General features: G+C 44.2%; 1 protein-coding gene across 2 annotated transcripts in view; it reads left to right on the top strand.

Moving 5' to 3' along the window:
- The window catches only part of ANKRD28 (ankyrin repeat domain 28), a 227,536-nt gene that overhangs the window by 182,426 nt on the left and 27,278 nt on the right, over nucleotides 1–17,832 (top strand). For both annotated transcript variants that reach the window (XM_073630192.1, XM_073630191.1), the window contains exons 18-19: nucleotides 9,605–9,806; nucleotides 12,054–12,141. In XM_073630192.1, the coding sequence (XP_073486293.1) occupies nucleotides 9,605–9,806; nucleotides 12,054–12,141 (290 nt within the window). The remainder of the gene's footprint in view (nucleotides 1–9,604; nucleotides 9,807–12,053; nucleotides 12,142–17,832) is intronic.

The raw sequence follows: 17,832 nt of genomic DNA, 5'->3' as shown, positions 1-17,832 counted from the left end.
AGCAAATTGCGACTTAATTATCATGTGAAGCTTGATGCCCAAAAAGGAGCAGGAGCTTATATTGGGGAACAAACGCACATAGGGCAGCTGACTGAAGTAAACAGGCCCGACTATGCAAATTGTGAATGGGACCGATCACTGGAGACACAGCTAACTTGTGTGTCTAATTTGCGTACTGACACTGAACCTCCTAGGTAAATTTATTTATTGTTTTAATCAAAAGGTTTTTATTGCACAAGAAAAACAAAGCAGATCCAAACAAAGATCACAATACACTTCAATTTGTCAGTGAAGAATCAGTTACATAAGCATTAGTCGTACTCTTCAATAAACCGATAACTGTGAGTAATCATTGTATGACACATCCAGTATTTAATTCCACGTGTTTATACACTGCGAACCCTTTCCATTGTACTGACAGCCATAACCTCGCGCTCCCCCCCCCCCCCCCCTTACAATATTACATATTTCTCAAGCAAGCATTTTCCCGGGCATCCATTGTATCTATGGGCATCTGAGCACCTTCATCTGCACCAGTTTTCTGGGACTAATGCCTGGTGTATCAAGCCATGCGGCCCATAATTTGTCAAATTTCCCAGGTTTCCCCCTATGTTGATATATGTATTTTTCCATAAGAGTGCTACCAATGTGCTGAATCCAGGATTTAACTGACGGTGGGATGGCAGATTTCCAGCTCATAAAGTATCGTTTTCCTAGCTTAGAATAAGGCTCTGGCGAAGGCCATACTTGTCATTTCCTCTAAGATTGCCCCCTCCAGTACACCTAGAAGGCAACATAGTGGATCAAGAGGGAAATTTGTTTGGAATACTTGGTTAGGCATGGCCTGGACCCCCTTCCAATACCTGTGCAGTTTGGGGCAACGCCAGAGGAGATGTATCAGGTCACCTTGCACTATTTTTACACTTGGCACTATTTTACACTTGCCACACAACGAGTCAGGTAATTTGCCCATTTTATAGAGCTTTACTGGGGTATAGTGTGCTCTCAACAGGATATACAATTTGGATACTTTCTGTGATACGTTCAACAAACAAGTGTTAACAGCCTGAAGGGCCTCTTCCCATTGCTCCTACAGTAATAGGCCCCAAGTCTGCCTCCCACTGGGTCGCTGCTTTCGTGGGGTATCCCTCCAAGAGTGCAGAAAGGAGCATAAGATCACATTGGGATATTATACCCTTTGTGTCCAATGCATTTTGCAGAATGTGGAAAACGGAGGTGGGGCATTGTACCCATTCCGCTGCTGTACCCTGCACTTTAACAGTATGCTTTAGTTGTAAGTAATAGAATAGCATGCCAGAAGGCAGTGCAAACATAGATTGCAGGTCTGTGAAAGAAAGCAGACTCCCGTTGTGAAAGACATGCCCGAGGTGAGTTATTGCCATGGAGCACCACGTGGGTCCCTGTTGGAGCTTGGCCGGTTCCTTATGATTTATTCCCCCAAACTGGACTATAAGCTGTATACCCCGTTACTTTTTGCAGTAGTTTGACCTTATTCCACACCTGAAGGAGTGTGTAAGTGGGCATTTGTTTGCTGGGCCGTTGAAACAGCTGTGCTTCCAGGCCCTCTGGCACAGACTGCCCTTGTGCCAATTAGCAGGAGTTTAGCTGAAGAACCTACAGGTCTGGGAGCCATAGCTCCTATCAGGTGCTGCAGCTGTGCAGCCAAATAGTATATCCAAGGGTTGGGGAGTGCCAGACCACCTCCCTTCGGATATTGCAGCTGCTCCAACTTGATCCTGGGGGGGATTGTTATGCCATTACAGTCATCTGAATAGGGAGTTGACCACTCCAAAATATTTTCAGTGGAATAACCACCGGTGTGTTGTGGAGCAGGTATAGAATTTGGGGTATAAGAATCACCTTAAGGTTTGTTTTTCCTGCTAAGGACTTTTTAAGTCTGTTCCATATATTTGTCTCTGAAACGAGTCAGTAAGGGGTATATATTTATACTATAATAATCAGTTTGGGGGATATGTAAATGCCCAAATATTCAAAGGAAGTCACTATAGGGATAGGGCACAGAAGCTCTGCACTTCGCACTCTATCCAGAAACATCAATGCAGATTTAGACCAATTAATGGTAAGGCGTGAATAGTGGCCAAAAACAGCGATGAGGGACACTGCATGAGACAATGAGTTGTCCACGTCCTCCAAAAAGAAGAGCATATAGTCAGCCTAGAGCCTAGGTAAATTCTTAATGTTGCCATAGATTCTCTTCTCAAAGACTAAATGTGGATGAAAATGCTTTATTGTGAGGACAAAGTGCCTGAAAGGGAGTTTGCACAGACTGGTGTAACAAAAGTCTGCATTACCACTCATCAACTCAATGAGAAGCTTTGCTAAATCTATTGGAAATGTAACTCCAGTATGGATAAATATTTAAAACGGAAGAAAAGAGATGCAGGACTTTCTAGGTGCTTGTTGAATAGAACCATATAGCAAAAATCAGTTAAAACAATAATCTTTATTAGATCACACAAATAGGAATAAATACATAATATATCCAAGTATCCTCATCCATTGAGAGTAGGAGAATGTAATGCTAGTTACGTCATGGTTGCCATACTTTTATTTTCAACATGTTTCGCCATATAGGCTTCTTCAGGTAAGGGCAGGGGCGGATCCAGGGGGGCAACGGGGCAATTGCCCCCTCCGAGAATGCGGCTGACAGTGCGAGCGGCTCCGCCGCGGCTGACAGTGCAAGCGGCTCCGCCGCGGCTGACAGTGCGGGCGGCTCTGCCGCGGCTGACAGTGCGGGCGGCTCGGTCAGTGAGTGAGTCGGTGTGTGGGCGGGTGAGGGGAGGTAGCTGGGCGGCTCCATGTGTGACTGTGAGTGGGCTGCTGGCCAATCAGGGAGCAGGGGAGCAGAGAGATGACATTTCTCACCACCCTGCACCCGCCCTGCATCCCTGCAGTTCCCCCCTTACTGTGAAGGCAGCTGTGGGCAGCAGAGAGATTACATCATCTCTCTGCTGCCTGACTCTAGGACATAGCAAGAGACCACCTTAGCAGGAAAGTGACACGGCAGGTGACAATCCGCATCTGGTGACAGGCGACGTGGCAAGTGACAATCCACAATGTGTGGCAGGTGACGTGGAAAGTGACAATCCGCAACGTGTGGCAAGTGACAATCCGCAACGTGTGGCAGGTGACGTGGCAAGTGACAATCCGCAACGTGTGGCAGGTGACGTGGCAAGTGACAATCCGCATCTGGTGACAGGTGACGTGGCAAGTGACAATCCGCATCTGGTGACAGGTGACATGGCAAGTGACAATCCGCATTTCGTGGCAGGCGACGTGAAAAGTGACACACTCAGGGCTCCCACTGATTCTGCATTATGGTGAGTTGAACTATTTAATTTCATATTACAATGTAAGAATAGAAATAATGCGCTTCAATCATCCTGACAACATTATAACCAGGGTGCCGTGATGATTGAAGCGCCAACACCAGCCGTTTTTTGCCCGCAAAAAAAAGTTATTTTCTGGCAGTGCCCCTCCCGAGACTAGACTCTGGATCCGCCCCTGGGTAAGGGTGTGGTATAGTGACTACTAAACAAATAATATATCGCACATCATCATGGCCATTGGATACATTATACAAGATATACAAAAAAACACATGGTAAGGATACACCTCACCATCCTGCAAAAGTTTTACCAAGCATTGTGTCCTACTTCAGTAGTAATGGGGTGGTGAACCCATGAGAGCAGATTCGAGGTGAAGGGAGTCTGTCCATGACGGTCATACCAGGACTGGAAACACGTTACCCCCACCAGATAAAAGGGCGGTCCTCCAGGCCCCATGTCAGTTATTTGTGCTTCCTCCGGACGGGGAGGGTAACATGTTCCTGGAACCTGCTCCCATAGGTCTCATGAGCAGGGGCTCTGTATGGCTATTTTGGGGGAGCATATTACTAACCTTTCCTCTGCCAGAAGCAGCATCACCGCTGGGGAAGTTGGCTGTGCTGCTGTTCCCCGTCCTCAGTGCCTGGAGAGGGCCAGGACCGGTGTGATGTCGGGCCCCAAGCGCGGTGCATTGCACTTAAAGGTCAGCTGAGCGGCAGGGTCCTTTCCCTGCCGACAGCTTGGCTGTTCTATGCAGGGAATAGAGGAAGCCGCAGCGCTCGAGGGGGCTGAGCTACTGCGCTCCAAGCTGGCCCACAGGAAGTGCCTGGAGAGGGTTGCTTCCGGAGTATATGACGTCATCGGGCGCCGGAGACACAGTTCCAGTCTCCATAAAATGGCGCGAACAGGGAACGCTGGCTGCTGGTGTTCTCTTGGTGTAAAACAGCCAGGCTGTGGACGACCAAGAGGGGCAGGATGGATCCTTCAGCAGTACCTGCACAGGCAGCGGATGCAGTTCCCAACACCAGCACTTCACAGGTAAGCTTGGGGTGTTTTGTCACCAGCTTGCTATCCCTGTGAGTGTTCCCTTCCCCCTCTGTAGTAGTGGGTGTAAGGGGACACATTTCCTCCCTCCTGCACGAGGTGTTACGGAGTGATTGGGTGGCTTTTAAATTACATTATGGGTCATTTATTATTATTATTATTCATTTACTCGGGACAAGGCCCAAGCGCAGCCACAAAAAAGGAAATGTGCGGTTTGCGCAAACAAATTGAGCTCCTCATGGAGCAAAGCAGTTTGTCACACCTGTATAGAAGGCCTAGTAAAAGATGACCCAGTGACCTCCTGTCAGAAAATGTTGTCTCCTGTCAGAGATGAGCTTACATCTACCTTCAGCTCATTTAAAGCACTAATTGACAAGCTTCAGACGCCAGCTGAGGGTCCGTCTTCAATTAGAGCTTCAGTCAGTAGCACCCCACAGCAGGCGGAGAGTGAAGACTCTGAAGCTGAGGTCAGATCTACCCGTTCTTCTCCAGAAGAATCAAGGTCAGATAGGGAGCCCAGGGATAGAGAATCCACAAGGGGCTCAAGGTTTAATTTATCTTTAGAGGATGTGGATGACTCATTAAAGGCTATCTATAGTACTCTAGAATTAAGAGGAGGGGGTTCAATTATCTAAACATGATCTTATGTATAAGAGTTTGCATAAGAAGTCTAGAGTTTTTCCAGTACATAGTTCCCTGATTGATACTGTCAAACTGGAGTGGGAGAATCCAGAGAGAAAACCTTTCTTTTCTGGTAACCTAAAAAGGAGGTTTCCTTTTGAGGAGTACTTAGAGCAGCCATGGAACAAGAATCCTAAGTTGGATGCACCTCTTTCAAAAAACTTGGACCTAGCGTTTGATGATATGGGCGCACTTAGGGATCCGATGGACAAAAGAGGGGATATCCTTCTCCACAGAACCTGGGATTCTGCTATTGGGGATCTCAAACCCGCTCTGGCCTCCACATGTATAGCCAGAAATCTGGAGGAATGGTTAACTCAGATTCAAACACAATTGTTGGTTGGTACTTCTAGAGAGCAGATTTTGAAGTCCTTCCCTCTCCTTTTTAAGGCAGTAGGATTTTTGGCTGATTCTTCTGCTGAGTCGGTAAGACTGACAGCCAGAACTTCGGCCTTAGTAAATTCGTCCAGAAGAAGCCTATGGCTTAAAACATGGTCAGGTGATTCAGCCTCCAAGTTGCGCCTTTGTGGTCTTCCCCTTACGGGTGATCATCTTTTTGGCCCAGGACTGCAGGAGGCACTGGAACGCACAGCTGATAGGAAAAAGGCGTTTCCAGAGAAAAAGGAAAAACCGACAGCCAGAAAGTTTTTTTCGTGGGCAAGGTAGGCAGCAAGGTCCTAAAGAAAAGGACAACAAGCCCAAAAAGCATTGGACGGGGCACAAAGGCTGAGGTAAAGGGGGAGTCTTGTTTAATCCTCAACAACCCGCCAAGCCACAGTGACTCGGGTCCCCCAGTGGGAGGAAGATTGAGGCCCTTTCTCCCACAATGGGCGGCAGTCACCTCAAGTCCCTTCATCCTGGACCTAGTGACCAATAGGTACAGGCTGGAGTTTTTTTGCCAACCACTGGAGCGGTTTTTGGTCACTTGTCCTCCCCAAGATCGAGAAAAAGCAAAGGCTCTGGATCTCCAAATTGGAGACTTCCTAGATCAAAAAGTTCTGATCCCTGTTCCCCGGCCAGACCAGGGCAAGGGGTTTTACTCCCATATATTTGTCATCAAAAAGCCATCAGGGAAGTATCGGCTTATCCTTAACCACCGGTCTTTAAACCGTTCAATCAGGTACAAGCATTTCCGTATGGAGACGGTATTCACGATCAAAAATCTGCTTTACCCAAACTGCTTCATGGCCACTTTGGATTTGAGGGATGCTTACCTTCACATCCCTATCCATCCTGCCAGTGAGTCTTGAGATTAGCAGTCAAGATGGGAGCAGAGACTCTGCACTTTCAGTTTCAAGCCCTCCCCCTCGGTCTGTCCTCAGCCCCACGCATTTTTACGAAGGTGTTGGGGGAGGGGCTGGCTCCGCTAAGGTTAAAGGTGATAACTGTTATATAACTGTTATCCCTTACCTGGACAACCTCCCTTGTAGTGGCAGAATCGTGCCAAAGGTTGTTAGCGGATCTCCAGACGGTGCAAGACTTCCTACAGTCCCTAGGCTGGTTGATAAACGTACAGAAGTCGTCCTTAGTGCCGGCACGGAAAGTGACATAGCTGGGATATGATTTTTGCTCGGTAGACCAAAAAGTTTATCTTCCGCAGGAGAAAATTACAAAAATGATCCAAACTGTCAGCATTACAGACCAACCAGTCGGTCTCTCTCAGACAGATTTCGAGAGCAGTGGGTCTGATGACCTCATGCTTTCCTGCAGTACCATGGGCGAGATTTCACCAACATCCATTGCAACTGTTTCTATTGAGAAACTGGGATGGAGACACAGGGTCCCTGGAGTCAAGGATCTGGTTACCTGCTAGGGTAAAGAGAAGCTTGTGGAGGTGCAGGACAATTCTGCACCTAACAAGAGGTCTCCCATAGTCCATTCCTATATCCCAGAGAATCACTACGGATGCTAGTGCCTGGGGAGGGGGAGCTCACCTCAGCAATGCAGTGACACAAGGAGAGTGGACCTCGAGGGAAGCAGGTGCTTCATCCAATCAGAGAGCTACTTGCAGTTCTGAGAGCCCTGCAGGCATTTCACACGGAAATCAAGGGTCACAATCTCCAAATTCTTTCCGACAATATCGCGACAGTCGCATACCTCAACAAACAGGGAGGCACGAGAATCCGGATACTTCAATCTATTGCCCAGGAGATTTTATCTTGGGCAGAAGGGAACCTGGCATCAATTTCAGCCGTGCACCTGAAGGGGACACAAAATTGACTGGCAGATTATCTCATCCACTTCAGGGTAGATCGGGACAATTGGTCCCTTCATCCCGAAGTTTTTGCGGATTTCACCAATAGATGGGGATGTCCCGAAGTGGACCTGTTCGCAAATCAGAACAACCACAAGACAGAGGGGTTCTTTTCCTTGAACCCAGCGGATCAATCTTTGGGGATCGATGCTCTGGCGAATCCGTGGCCATTCGGCCTCTGTTACGCCTTCCCGCCAATCATACTTATTCAGGAAGTCCTCCGGAAGTTTCTTCTAGAAGAAACAGATCTCATCCTAATCGCCCCTTTCTGGCCCAAGAGGCCATGGTTTTCCCTGCTTCAGACTCTGGTCTCGGAGCCTCCACTGATTCTTCCGAAGAGAGAAGACTTACTATCGCAGGGTCCAGTGTCACACCCACAGGTGGTTTCTTTAAACGTGACGGCTTGGTACCTGAAGAAAAGATACTGAGCGCCCAGGGGTTCTCTGAGAAGGTAGTCAAGACTCTAGTAAATTGTAGAAAACCAGTCACTAGAGCCATATATTCCAAAGTTTGGAAAAGATTTTACTCATGGTTATCTGAAAATCAAAGATTAACTCATGATATGCCTTCAATTTTGGAATTTTTTCAAGAGGGTGTCGACAAAGGTCTTTCTGTTAGTACCTTAAAGGTACAGGCGGCAGCTATCAGTGTGTTCCTCAAGTTTTCTCTCCTGGAAAATCCCACTATAGCCAGATTTTTCAAATACAATCTCTAGGGCCAGACCAGTAGTGGTGAGAAGTTGTCCAACTTGGGACCTGTCCCTAGTACTTCAAACTCTGGTTGAATTTCCTTTTGAGCCTCTTAGAGATATCTCCGTTAAGTTACTCACATTAAGAACTATTTTTCTTGTAGCTGTTACCTCAGCTCGTAGGGTAAGTGAGTTGCAGGCCCTATCAGTGAGGGAGCCTTTCCTCACGATTTTTAAGGATCGAGTTGTTTTAAGACCCGATCCAGGGTTTTTGCCCAAGGTGGCCAGTACATTCCACCGATCTCAGGACATTGTACTGCCAACCACAAGGCGACCAAGAAAGAAAGTTTAGTTTTTTTAGACGTAAGAAGGATTCTCCTAGTCTATCTTGAGGTCACCAAGACCTTTAGAAAAACTGATGCCTTGTTTTGGAGTTCTGATGCCTTGTTTCTGGAGTTCACAGGGGAAATAGTGCATCTAAAGCCACTCTGGCTAGATGGATAAAACAATCTATCTCTGAAACTTACAAAATTAGGGAAGTTCCTCCACCTTTTGTTACTGCGCACTCAACTAGAGCCTTGTCTAGATTTTGGGCTGAGAGGGCTGGTGCCTCACCGGAACAAATTTGCAGGGCTGCCACATGGTCCAGTTACTCGACTTTCATTAAACATTATCGCCTGGATCTCCTATCAGCTCAGGAGCAGGCGTTTGGTTGTAAGGTCCTTCAGGCAGTTGTCCCTCCCTAGACTGGTAAGTTCTGGCTCATTGTCTCATAGGCTGTCCTGGAAAATGCTTGGAGAAAAGCTGAGCTAGACTTATCGGTAACTCCTTTTCTGAGAGTCTTCCAGGACAGCTGGATTCCCACCCGGGTTTGTCTGAAGTTATGTCTATTATGCATGTGTTTTGCAGGGACGTCCAACGGTTCTTGAGAAGACTGACATGGGGCCTGGAGGACCGCCCTTTTATCTGGTGGGGGTAAAGTGTTTCCTGTCCTGGTAGGAGGAGCCCAAGGTCTCATGGCCTGTCCTGGAAGACTCTCAGAAAAGGAGTTACCCATAAGTCTAACTCAGCTTTTTGCACTGGTTTTTATAAAGATGGACTCTAACATGTATAAACTGGATATACTTTGTGGCTTTAGCTGGTGTGTTGCTTGGATAACATTAGCAGGTCATTGGCTGCCTTGTTACCTGGCGTTCTGTAGTAAAATTGAGAGCCTGACAGTAGTCTTGTGACTGTAGTAATGTATAAAATACCTTGCATGTGTAACCATTTCAGGACCCCAACTGAAACCATTTCTTGGTTAGCATACCTAAAGAATATAGCACTATTTCTCAGTTGAAGTTTTGTTATGTAGCTTCATTGTGGGGAATTCTATTGAAAGACAGAATACAAAATGTTTTCTAGCTAAATAACATAATTATGCTGTGAATAGAACAGTCTCTGACATGATGAGCTTCAGTACATATTTATAAAAAAAAAAAAATCACATGCCAAGTTCAGACCACTAGTGTGCATATGACTTGTGCCAAGGGTTTCAAGTTATGTTTAACAATAACATTTTTATTCCAGGCATACCATGGGCACCACCAAGCATTAGAGGTCCTAGTACAATCTTTGCTCGACTTGGATGTAAGGAACAGCACTGGAAGGACTCCTCTGGACCTGGCTGCTTTCAAAGGACACGTTGAATGTGTAGATGTTCTCATCAACCAAGGCGCATCAATATTAGTAAAGGACTATGTTGTGAAAAGGACTCCCATTCATTCAGCAGGTATGGCAAATTAGAGGGGGTTTAAAGTGCTATTAAACCCAAAACCAGTCTTGGGTTGCATAGTGTTATATGTTCTAGCAGATTTAGATACATTAAACAAATTTAAGCCATGTGCCAGGTAAAGCTTCGTAAGCACTTAAAGGAGAAGTATGACTAAGGCTTTTTTTGGCTTTACTTTTCCTTGTGGGTCACAGGAGTGCAGTTCAGCAGGCCAAAGCCCACTGTCAGCTGATGTCACAGAGCCAGTCCAGGCTCTGAAAAAAATCCACCGGGAAGTCTGGACCAACAGCTGGCTCAGTCTCTGAGCGTGCCACTGAGAGCCTGAGCCAGCTGCTCCCACCCACTCCACAGCCCAGCATTGGAGGGGCAGAGCTGAGAGCCGCTGACTAACACTCAGCTCTCTGCAGGCTGAAGACCGAGAGCTCAGCAATCAGTGATGTTTGATCGCTCCTTTCTCGGTCTTAGAGGCAGGATCACCAGGTGAAAATGAGAGCTTTAAAAAGGAAACTAATGCAACCATCACATCTAAAAAGTAGTAAGCTGCAATGTAATGGTTTTTCTTTTTTGTTTAATACTACTTTAACCACTTAAGGACCTGAAGATTTGCCCCCTTAATGACCAGGCCATTTTTTGCGATACGGAACTGCGTTGCTTTAACTGATAATTGCGCGGTCATGCAACACTATACCCAAACAAAATTGATGTCCTTTTTTTACCACAAATAGAGCTTTCTTTTGGTGGTATTTGATCACCTCTGTGGTTTTTAGTTTTTGCGCTATAAACAAAAAAAGCGTCAATTTAAAAAAAAAAAAAAACAATGCTATAATAAATATCCCCAAAATTAAAAAAAAAAGTCTTCCTCTGTTTAGGCCGATATGTATTCTACATATTTTTGGTAAAAAAATCCACAAGTGTATATTGATTGGTTTGCACAAAAGTTATAGTCTATAAAATAGGGGATAGATTTATGGCATTTTTTACTAGTAATTGCGGTGATCAGCAATATTTTTTTTTTTTATTATTATTATCATTATTTTCTCCCGGGATTGCGACATTGCGGAGCACAGATCGGACACTTTTGACACTTTTTTTGGGACCGTTGACATTTATACAGCGATCAGTGCTAAAAATATCCACTGATTTACTGTATAAATGTTACTGGCAAGGAAGGGGTTAACACTAGTGGGCAATTAAGGGGTTAAATGTGTGTCCTAGGGAGTGTTTCTAACTGGTTGGGGGGGGGGGGGGGGGGGGACTGCATGGGGGAGCAGAGGAGACCAATTGTTCCTAAGCAGTAGGAACAACAGATCAGTCTCCTCACCCCTGACAGAATGGAGATCTGTCTGTTTACATTGACAGACCTCTGTTCTGTCGCTCTCGGGGGCGATCACGGGTGCCCGGCCAGCATCACGCCCACCGGGGACGCGTATCGGCTCCGTTGTTTCCCTGCGCGCCCCCTAGTGCTCTTGAAGTGGCCAACGTACAGCTACAACAGCTCGCCCAGGGGAGCCAACCTGCCGCAGTGTAAATGCGGCAGCTGGTCCTCAAGTGGTTAAAGTGAACCTGTGCTTTGCAAAGCAATAAGTTCAGTTTGTATACTCTACTTCCTGCATACCTAATTTTGCTTTGATCCCTTGTGGCTCTGTTTGGCCTACTGAGGTTATAAAAAAAAAAATGGTTCATCCAGATTTAGGGGGAGCATTTGACTTTCTTTACAAAAATGCTTTGTTGGATGCCTGTGCAGCCAGTTGCTAGGTACCAGCGCCGTTGCATGGGGAGAGGATCGTACACCTAAAGCTTCAAATTGCTCTAGTTGGAGATTACATTGTCTTGTGCTCCTGCAGGTAAACAGATTGGCGGAGGAGTAGATGTAATAGAGTAGAGGACAAGCATTTAAATTAACCTTTTGGATTTTCTATGCATTGGGTACAAATAGGGTCATTTTAAAGTAGCTTTTGAGATTTAAAAAACAGTTGCTGTGCTTGTAGTTGTAGAACTGTAATATCTGTAGTGGTGCAGCCACAGTTCAATTAATCCTAGACTTTTCAAAATTATCCTGAAGCCGTCTGCAGTCTTGGCTTTGTTCTGTACGAACTCCCAGCCACTGTTTTATTTTTAAATACTTGATAGATTAACTTGCTAAAAATTCAGTTTATAGAATTGCATGCATTTAATGTTTAATATGTGTAACCTAAGACTGATTTGTTCTTTTCTTTGCCCCCCCCCCCCCCCCCCCCCCCCCTTTAGCAATCAATGGACACTCAGAGTGCCTAAGACTCCTGATTGGAAATGCAGATATTCAGGCTGCAGTGGATATTCATGATGGAAATGGACAGTAAGTGCATGCTTTTTACTCCAGCAGTATTGGGTGTAATTATGAATTGCTGTACAGAATTGTGAAATGTTCAGGGTCCTAACAAGCCTCTTAAAGAGATACTAGACACACACTGTTTAAAGAAGAAGCATAACCAAAGGCTGTACTTCTCCTAGGGATCACAGGAGTGCAATTCATTTTTCAGTCCAGGCACCGCATCATCCTGACAATGGGAGTCTGGATCCGCCAGGTGCCTGGACTGACACTCGTCCCAGCATCTCAGCGAGCCGCTGAGAGCCTGAGACGCCCGCTCCCCGCCCCTCCACAGCTTAGTGCTCCAGTGAGCAAGGAGGAGCATAGCAGAGAGCTGCTGATTGACAGTCAGCAGCTCTCTGCTTGGACCGATGCTGCATCCTCCTAGGTAAGTATGAAACTAAAAAAAAAATACCATACTTAAGTTATGTTGCCCCTTCTATTTTTGTATGTGGATGATGGCACTGTAATTATTAAAAAAAAAAAAAAAAAAAAAAATCAAGTACCATTTTTTTTCTAATCGATATACAATTGTCACATGACCCAGCTCTTTCCCAGCCTGTCTGCAGGGCAACATAAGCTGGAGGAGCTTCTAGTCCTCTGCTGCTGGACACATGTTCAAAATAAAAGCCTTTGGAATACAGAGTAAAAATTTATAATATCAATAAGCTGTTTTTAAATTGTCATACAAATATGTATTTGAAATCAAATATTTATTATTTTTTTGGCAATAACATGGTGTGGGTGGATTTCTGCCAGTCACAGGCTGTTTAATGCCCCTCCAAGTATACCCTGCTGATTCAAACACACAGCCACAATATCCCAGAAATGTGAACATTCACCTAGTTGGAAGCACAAACATGGAAGCAGCATGTTACTTCATTACTTAGGGGCTCATTTATAATGTAGAGTAGATATTGCTATCCACTTGCTATGAACCGCTGCCCTGTGCACACCACAACCCGTCCCATTTATAAAAGTTGGGCCATGGAATGTAGCAGGCAAAGCCCCACAGAATTCTCTGGTTAATGAAGCAAAGAAAACTGAACCAGTCATGTGACTTTTACAGGTCACATGACCAAACTACTTTGATTTTATATTTTTTTATTCCTAGAACATCCATTGGTTTTATTGTGCTTCATCACCGTCACTGTCCTGAAACCAGCGGTGTGTTGTGTACATTTGTCAAGCATATTGATTTCCATTGTAAATGTGCAGTGTTAGTAGCCATACTGCTCCTTTTAAGAGTCCTTCACTCCTAAGTAAAGGTGAATGACATGCTTTTGTACAATTCTCACAAAAATAGTTCCTAGAATGCATAAAGACTGGTGCAGACAGATTTTGCAAAAGGGTCTTTCACGTGTTCTAAAAGTGGCGCAGCATGCACCAAATTCATGTACCTGTCTAGAACTTGTACTTGAATTTGTCACATGCTGTGCAACTTTAGGAATACATGAGAGACGCTTTCTCAAAAATTATCTGCGCCAGTTTCTCACTCTGCACACCAAGAAAGTGTTGGCCTTAATTGGCTCCACTTTTGTAAGATATGAACTGTTGTATTTTATTTTGAATTTGGCTATTACTAACAAGAGGGATTAATGCCAGAAAAGTGACGCAGCAGCTTTATTGAATTCCTCCCAGTGTTTGAGTAGATCCCAAGGTTTTAGAGCTTATTTTGTATTTTAAATGCGGTTTGTGTTCCTATAGAAAAACCTGTGTTCCTACAGAGGAAATTTCACTACTTTTCTTTCTTCTTTGTCTGACATCCATGTGCTATTACTCAAAAGTCAGGAGACCATTCCCAAATGGGTACACAACAATCAACATTGACATGTTTTGAACTTGAGACAGTACTTCATTACTTTCTGTGTCATGGAACTGGTTGTGTATATGGTTGTGCATTTCTGGGTTCACTTGCTGCATACTTGCTCCTGATTGGTTATTGAAAGCATAGAATCCAGAGGCAAATCAGTGGTGATCTGCGTGGATTAGAACCGCTTTCAGTTTTTAAATGTGAAGCAGATTGGCACTTGTTTAAAATTAAAATCTTAATAACATTATATGGGTTACTGTTTTCATTGGAGGACCAAACACGATCGAAAGTATTTGTTTTAAAGTGCATATGGGTTTAAACACCGTGACATAAAAAATGCTAAAAAAAAAAACTGCTCCCCAATACTGTAGGTGACCTATACTATAAGTGGAAAAAATGAATGCGGCCATCCTTGGTGCCAGGATAGGCACCTAAACATGTAAGCAGTCTCATTTCAATGTGATTATTGGTGGAATGGAGGAGAGAAGAAGATATTCTTGATGCACTCCAGAGAAAAACCATAAAGGATCCATGACTCAACCACTTAAGCGCTAATTTGACCCGGATTTTTAGCTAAAGGGGTCATGGTTTTCTGCGGCGTAGGATACCCTACTGAGCACTTCGGGGTGTTTTTTGGGCATGTTCTAAGCTGTGATGGTCTCCCACATCATACCATATTGAAGATTATATGAGCTGTTTTTTAGAGGACGTTTTCTATCGCATTGGTTAATGTGTTGCACTATCCATTTAGCACTTTGCACTTTATGAATTATGTTACGGCATTATTTATTTTTTGATTACTGTATTTTATGTCATCACACGTTAACAAAATGAATATTCATTTTTTCTCGATAGAAAGTATACCCAGTTTGTAGCAAAACAATTAAATAAAACATTGATTCTTTTCTAGGTATATTACCTTTTCACTTTATGAGAACTTTCTTTTCTATTATCTGCTGTAGAAAAACCGTATATACATTCAAAAAAATGAAAAAACAAATGAAAAAACAATTTATTGCTCAACCTGACTATTTTCTAATTTAAAGTAGAACTATAGGCAAAAATTTTTTTTTTTTTTTTTTTTTTTCATTTTGGATAGAGCAAGGGAGGGTTATAACCCTTGTCAGATTTTTTTATTTTATTTATCTTTTCCCGCCATCTGTGTACCATTGTGGATATTTGTCCTATAGCCAAACAGGAAGTGAGAGGAAATCCCTGTAAATCGAGAGAATTCCTTGGGGACCCCCAGGTCACCAGAACTAGTGTACCCATTGGAAGATTTCCCCTCCTATTACTTTTCTGGGTACTACCCAAAATTTGGGTAATGTCTTATTTTCACTTTCAGTGATAATGGTAAACAGGAAAAATAAAGAGGATGAATCTCCTTATCTGGGACACAGGCAATAAAAACAGACAGGTGTTCTAATCCATCTCCCCTCTATCCAAAACTCGAAAAATTTTTGCCTTTAGTTATGCTTTTAATGGATTGCCGCCCGGCCACTGTCAAATGATGGAGGGGCCGTACAGCTCTCGTTCTGGGACGACTTCATACGACGCTGTCCCAGAACGGCCACTCTCGCACACCTGCGCCATGTTGCTAGGACATGGCACGACTCCGATCTATATAAAGAGCCGCTGCTTGTTAACCATGTGATCGGCTGTGTCCAATCGCAGCCAGTCACATATAAACACGGAAATGCTGGTAGTCTGCTCTCATCGCCTCACACTGACAGTGTGTGGCAAGGAGAGCCAATCAACGGCATCTCCTGGCAAGGGATATCCAGACATGTAATCAGGACACTAATCAACACTGCCCATTATTAATGCCAGTCAGTGCTGCCCATCAATGCAGCGTATCTGTGCCCACTAGTGCCACCTCATCAGCATCAAACATCAGTGAAGGAGAAAAATTAGTTTTTTACAAAATTTACTGACAACCTAAAACTTTTTTTTTTTTCTTTTTCCTTTTATTTTTTTTACAAAAAAAAACCAGCAGCGATTAAATAACAAAAGAAAGCTCTCTTTTTGTGTGAAGAAAATGATAAAAATCTCACATGGTTACAGTGTAGCATGACCGTGCAATTGTCATTCAGAGTGTGACAGCGCTGAAAATTGGCCTGGGCAGGAAGGGGGTTGAAAGTGCCCTGTAGGCAAGGCGTTAATGTGAGATATGATTGTGGAGGCATCTGTTACATTTTTCCTTTTTGCTTATTCCTAAAGCAATATTAAACCCAAAAGCAAACATTTATTATGTTGCAGCTTACCATTCTTAGATGTGATGGCTGCATTCTTTTTCTTTATTAGGCTTAGTTTCTTTTTTCATCTTGCGATCCAGCTAGTAAGTCTGGTGTTTCAAAAGAACAACCCCTCCAGCAGCATGTATCAGTTACAGAGATGAGACAAACCATTTAACACTAGCAGGGATGCTTACAATGATCAGCTTTTTTTATGTAAAACTTTTATCCACCAGTAAGTCTGTTTTTCAACAGAAAAGCTCTCTTGCAGTTACAGGGTTGAAACAAACCACTTAACACTGACAGGGGTGCTTAAAATGATCAGCTTTTATTTATGTAAAACCGTTATCCCAAAAGGAAAAAAACTGCTGTAACTGATAATAAAGTATTAGCTGGGGTTCAGCTGCTGTCCAAATGTGCCCCCCTGTGCTCATTCATCCAGAGTGGAGTCATTGTAATACAGGAGGTTGGTTACTGCCAGATCACTAGGTGAAAACAGTGGGGAAAAAAGCCTAAGAAATGAAAACTGATGCAGCCACCACATCTAATGGTTGGCAAGCTGCAATATACTATGTTTTTGGTTTAATACCACTTTAATCTTCATAAGTTACATGAGTGCAGTGCAAGAGTTAGAACCTCTTACCCTGCTAGGGGATATTTCTTCTTACTTCCTGGCCCAGTGACTACACTAGCATGAAAAGAAATCTCTCAACCAGGACTCAGACAGCAGTGAAAACTGACAAAGATTCTTCCCCTTCCTACTCTAAGCAAAAAACAAAAATGTGGTTTTCCTACAGGACACAAGCTTTTTAATCATTACGACTAGGTATCTATTGAGCTACCTTTTTGGTGATTGGACACTGACAAAAAAAAAATGTGCAAGGATATCTTTTTTTTTTTTTTTATTTTTTTTTTTTTTGCTGGTGTATTGTAAGGGCCCTTTCACACTGGGGCAGTTTGCAGGTGCTATTGCGCTAATAATAGCTCCTGCAAACCGACCCGAAAGTGCCGCTGCTCTGTCTCCAGTGTGAAAGCCCCAAGGGCTGGAGCGGTGTGCTAGCAGGATGGGAAAAAAAGTCCTGCTAGCAGCATCTTCGGAGTGGTGAAGGGAGCGGAGTATATACCGCTCCTGCCCATTGAAATCAGTGGGACAGCGCAGCTATACTCTGCAGAGGAGCTTTGTGGTGGTTTTTAACCCTGTCTTTCTTACAATAGCGGTACTTTACCGCCGACGCCATCCCGCCCCAGTGTGAAAGGGCCCTTAGGGATGGACCTCTTCTTCACTGGGAGATGCTTACCACCTTCTGTGGAGGTTTCACCATATCGCTCGCTGATATTCCACAAAGATGATTCTTCTATCAAGATTCCTTCTGCACAATAGTCACTTAGGCTGCTTTAAAACTGAAAGCGCAGGCTGTTAGCGCTAAAGTGCCACTCGTTTTAGTGGCGCGTTAGCGCTGTTTAAGCTTTTCGCCCGCTAGCGGGGCGCTTTTAACCCAAAAAAAAAGGGTGTTAAACTCCCGTTTTTTTTTTTTTTTTGCGGCGCTTTTAAAGCTCTGCCCATTCATTCCCTTGGGCAGGGTGTTTTGGGACCGCTAAATACAGCACTCCCAACTGCTCCAAAGATGCTGC

Source organism: Aquarana catesbeiana, linkage group LG05, assembly GCF_042186555.1.
Source record: "Aquarana catesbeiana isolate 2022-GZ linkage group LG05, ASM4218655v1, whole genome shotgun sequence".
In the NCBI taxonomy this organism is placed as follows: Eukaryota; Metazoa; Chordata; class Amphibia; order Anura; family Ranidae; genus Aquarana; species Aquarana catesbeiana.
Note: the sequence above shows the minus strand (reverse complement) of the source record. Positions and strands in the feature narration are given on the sequence as shown.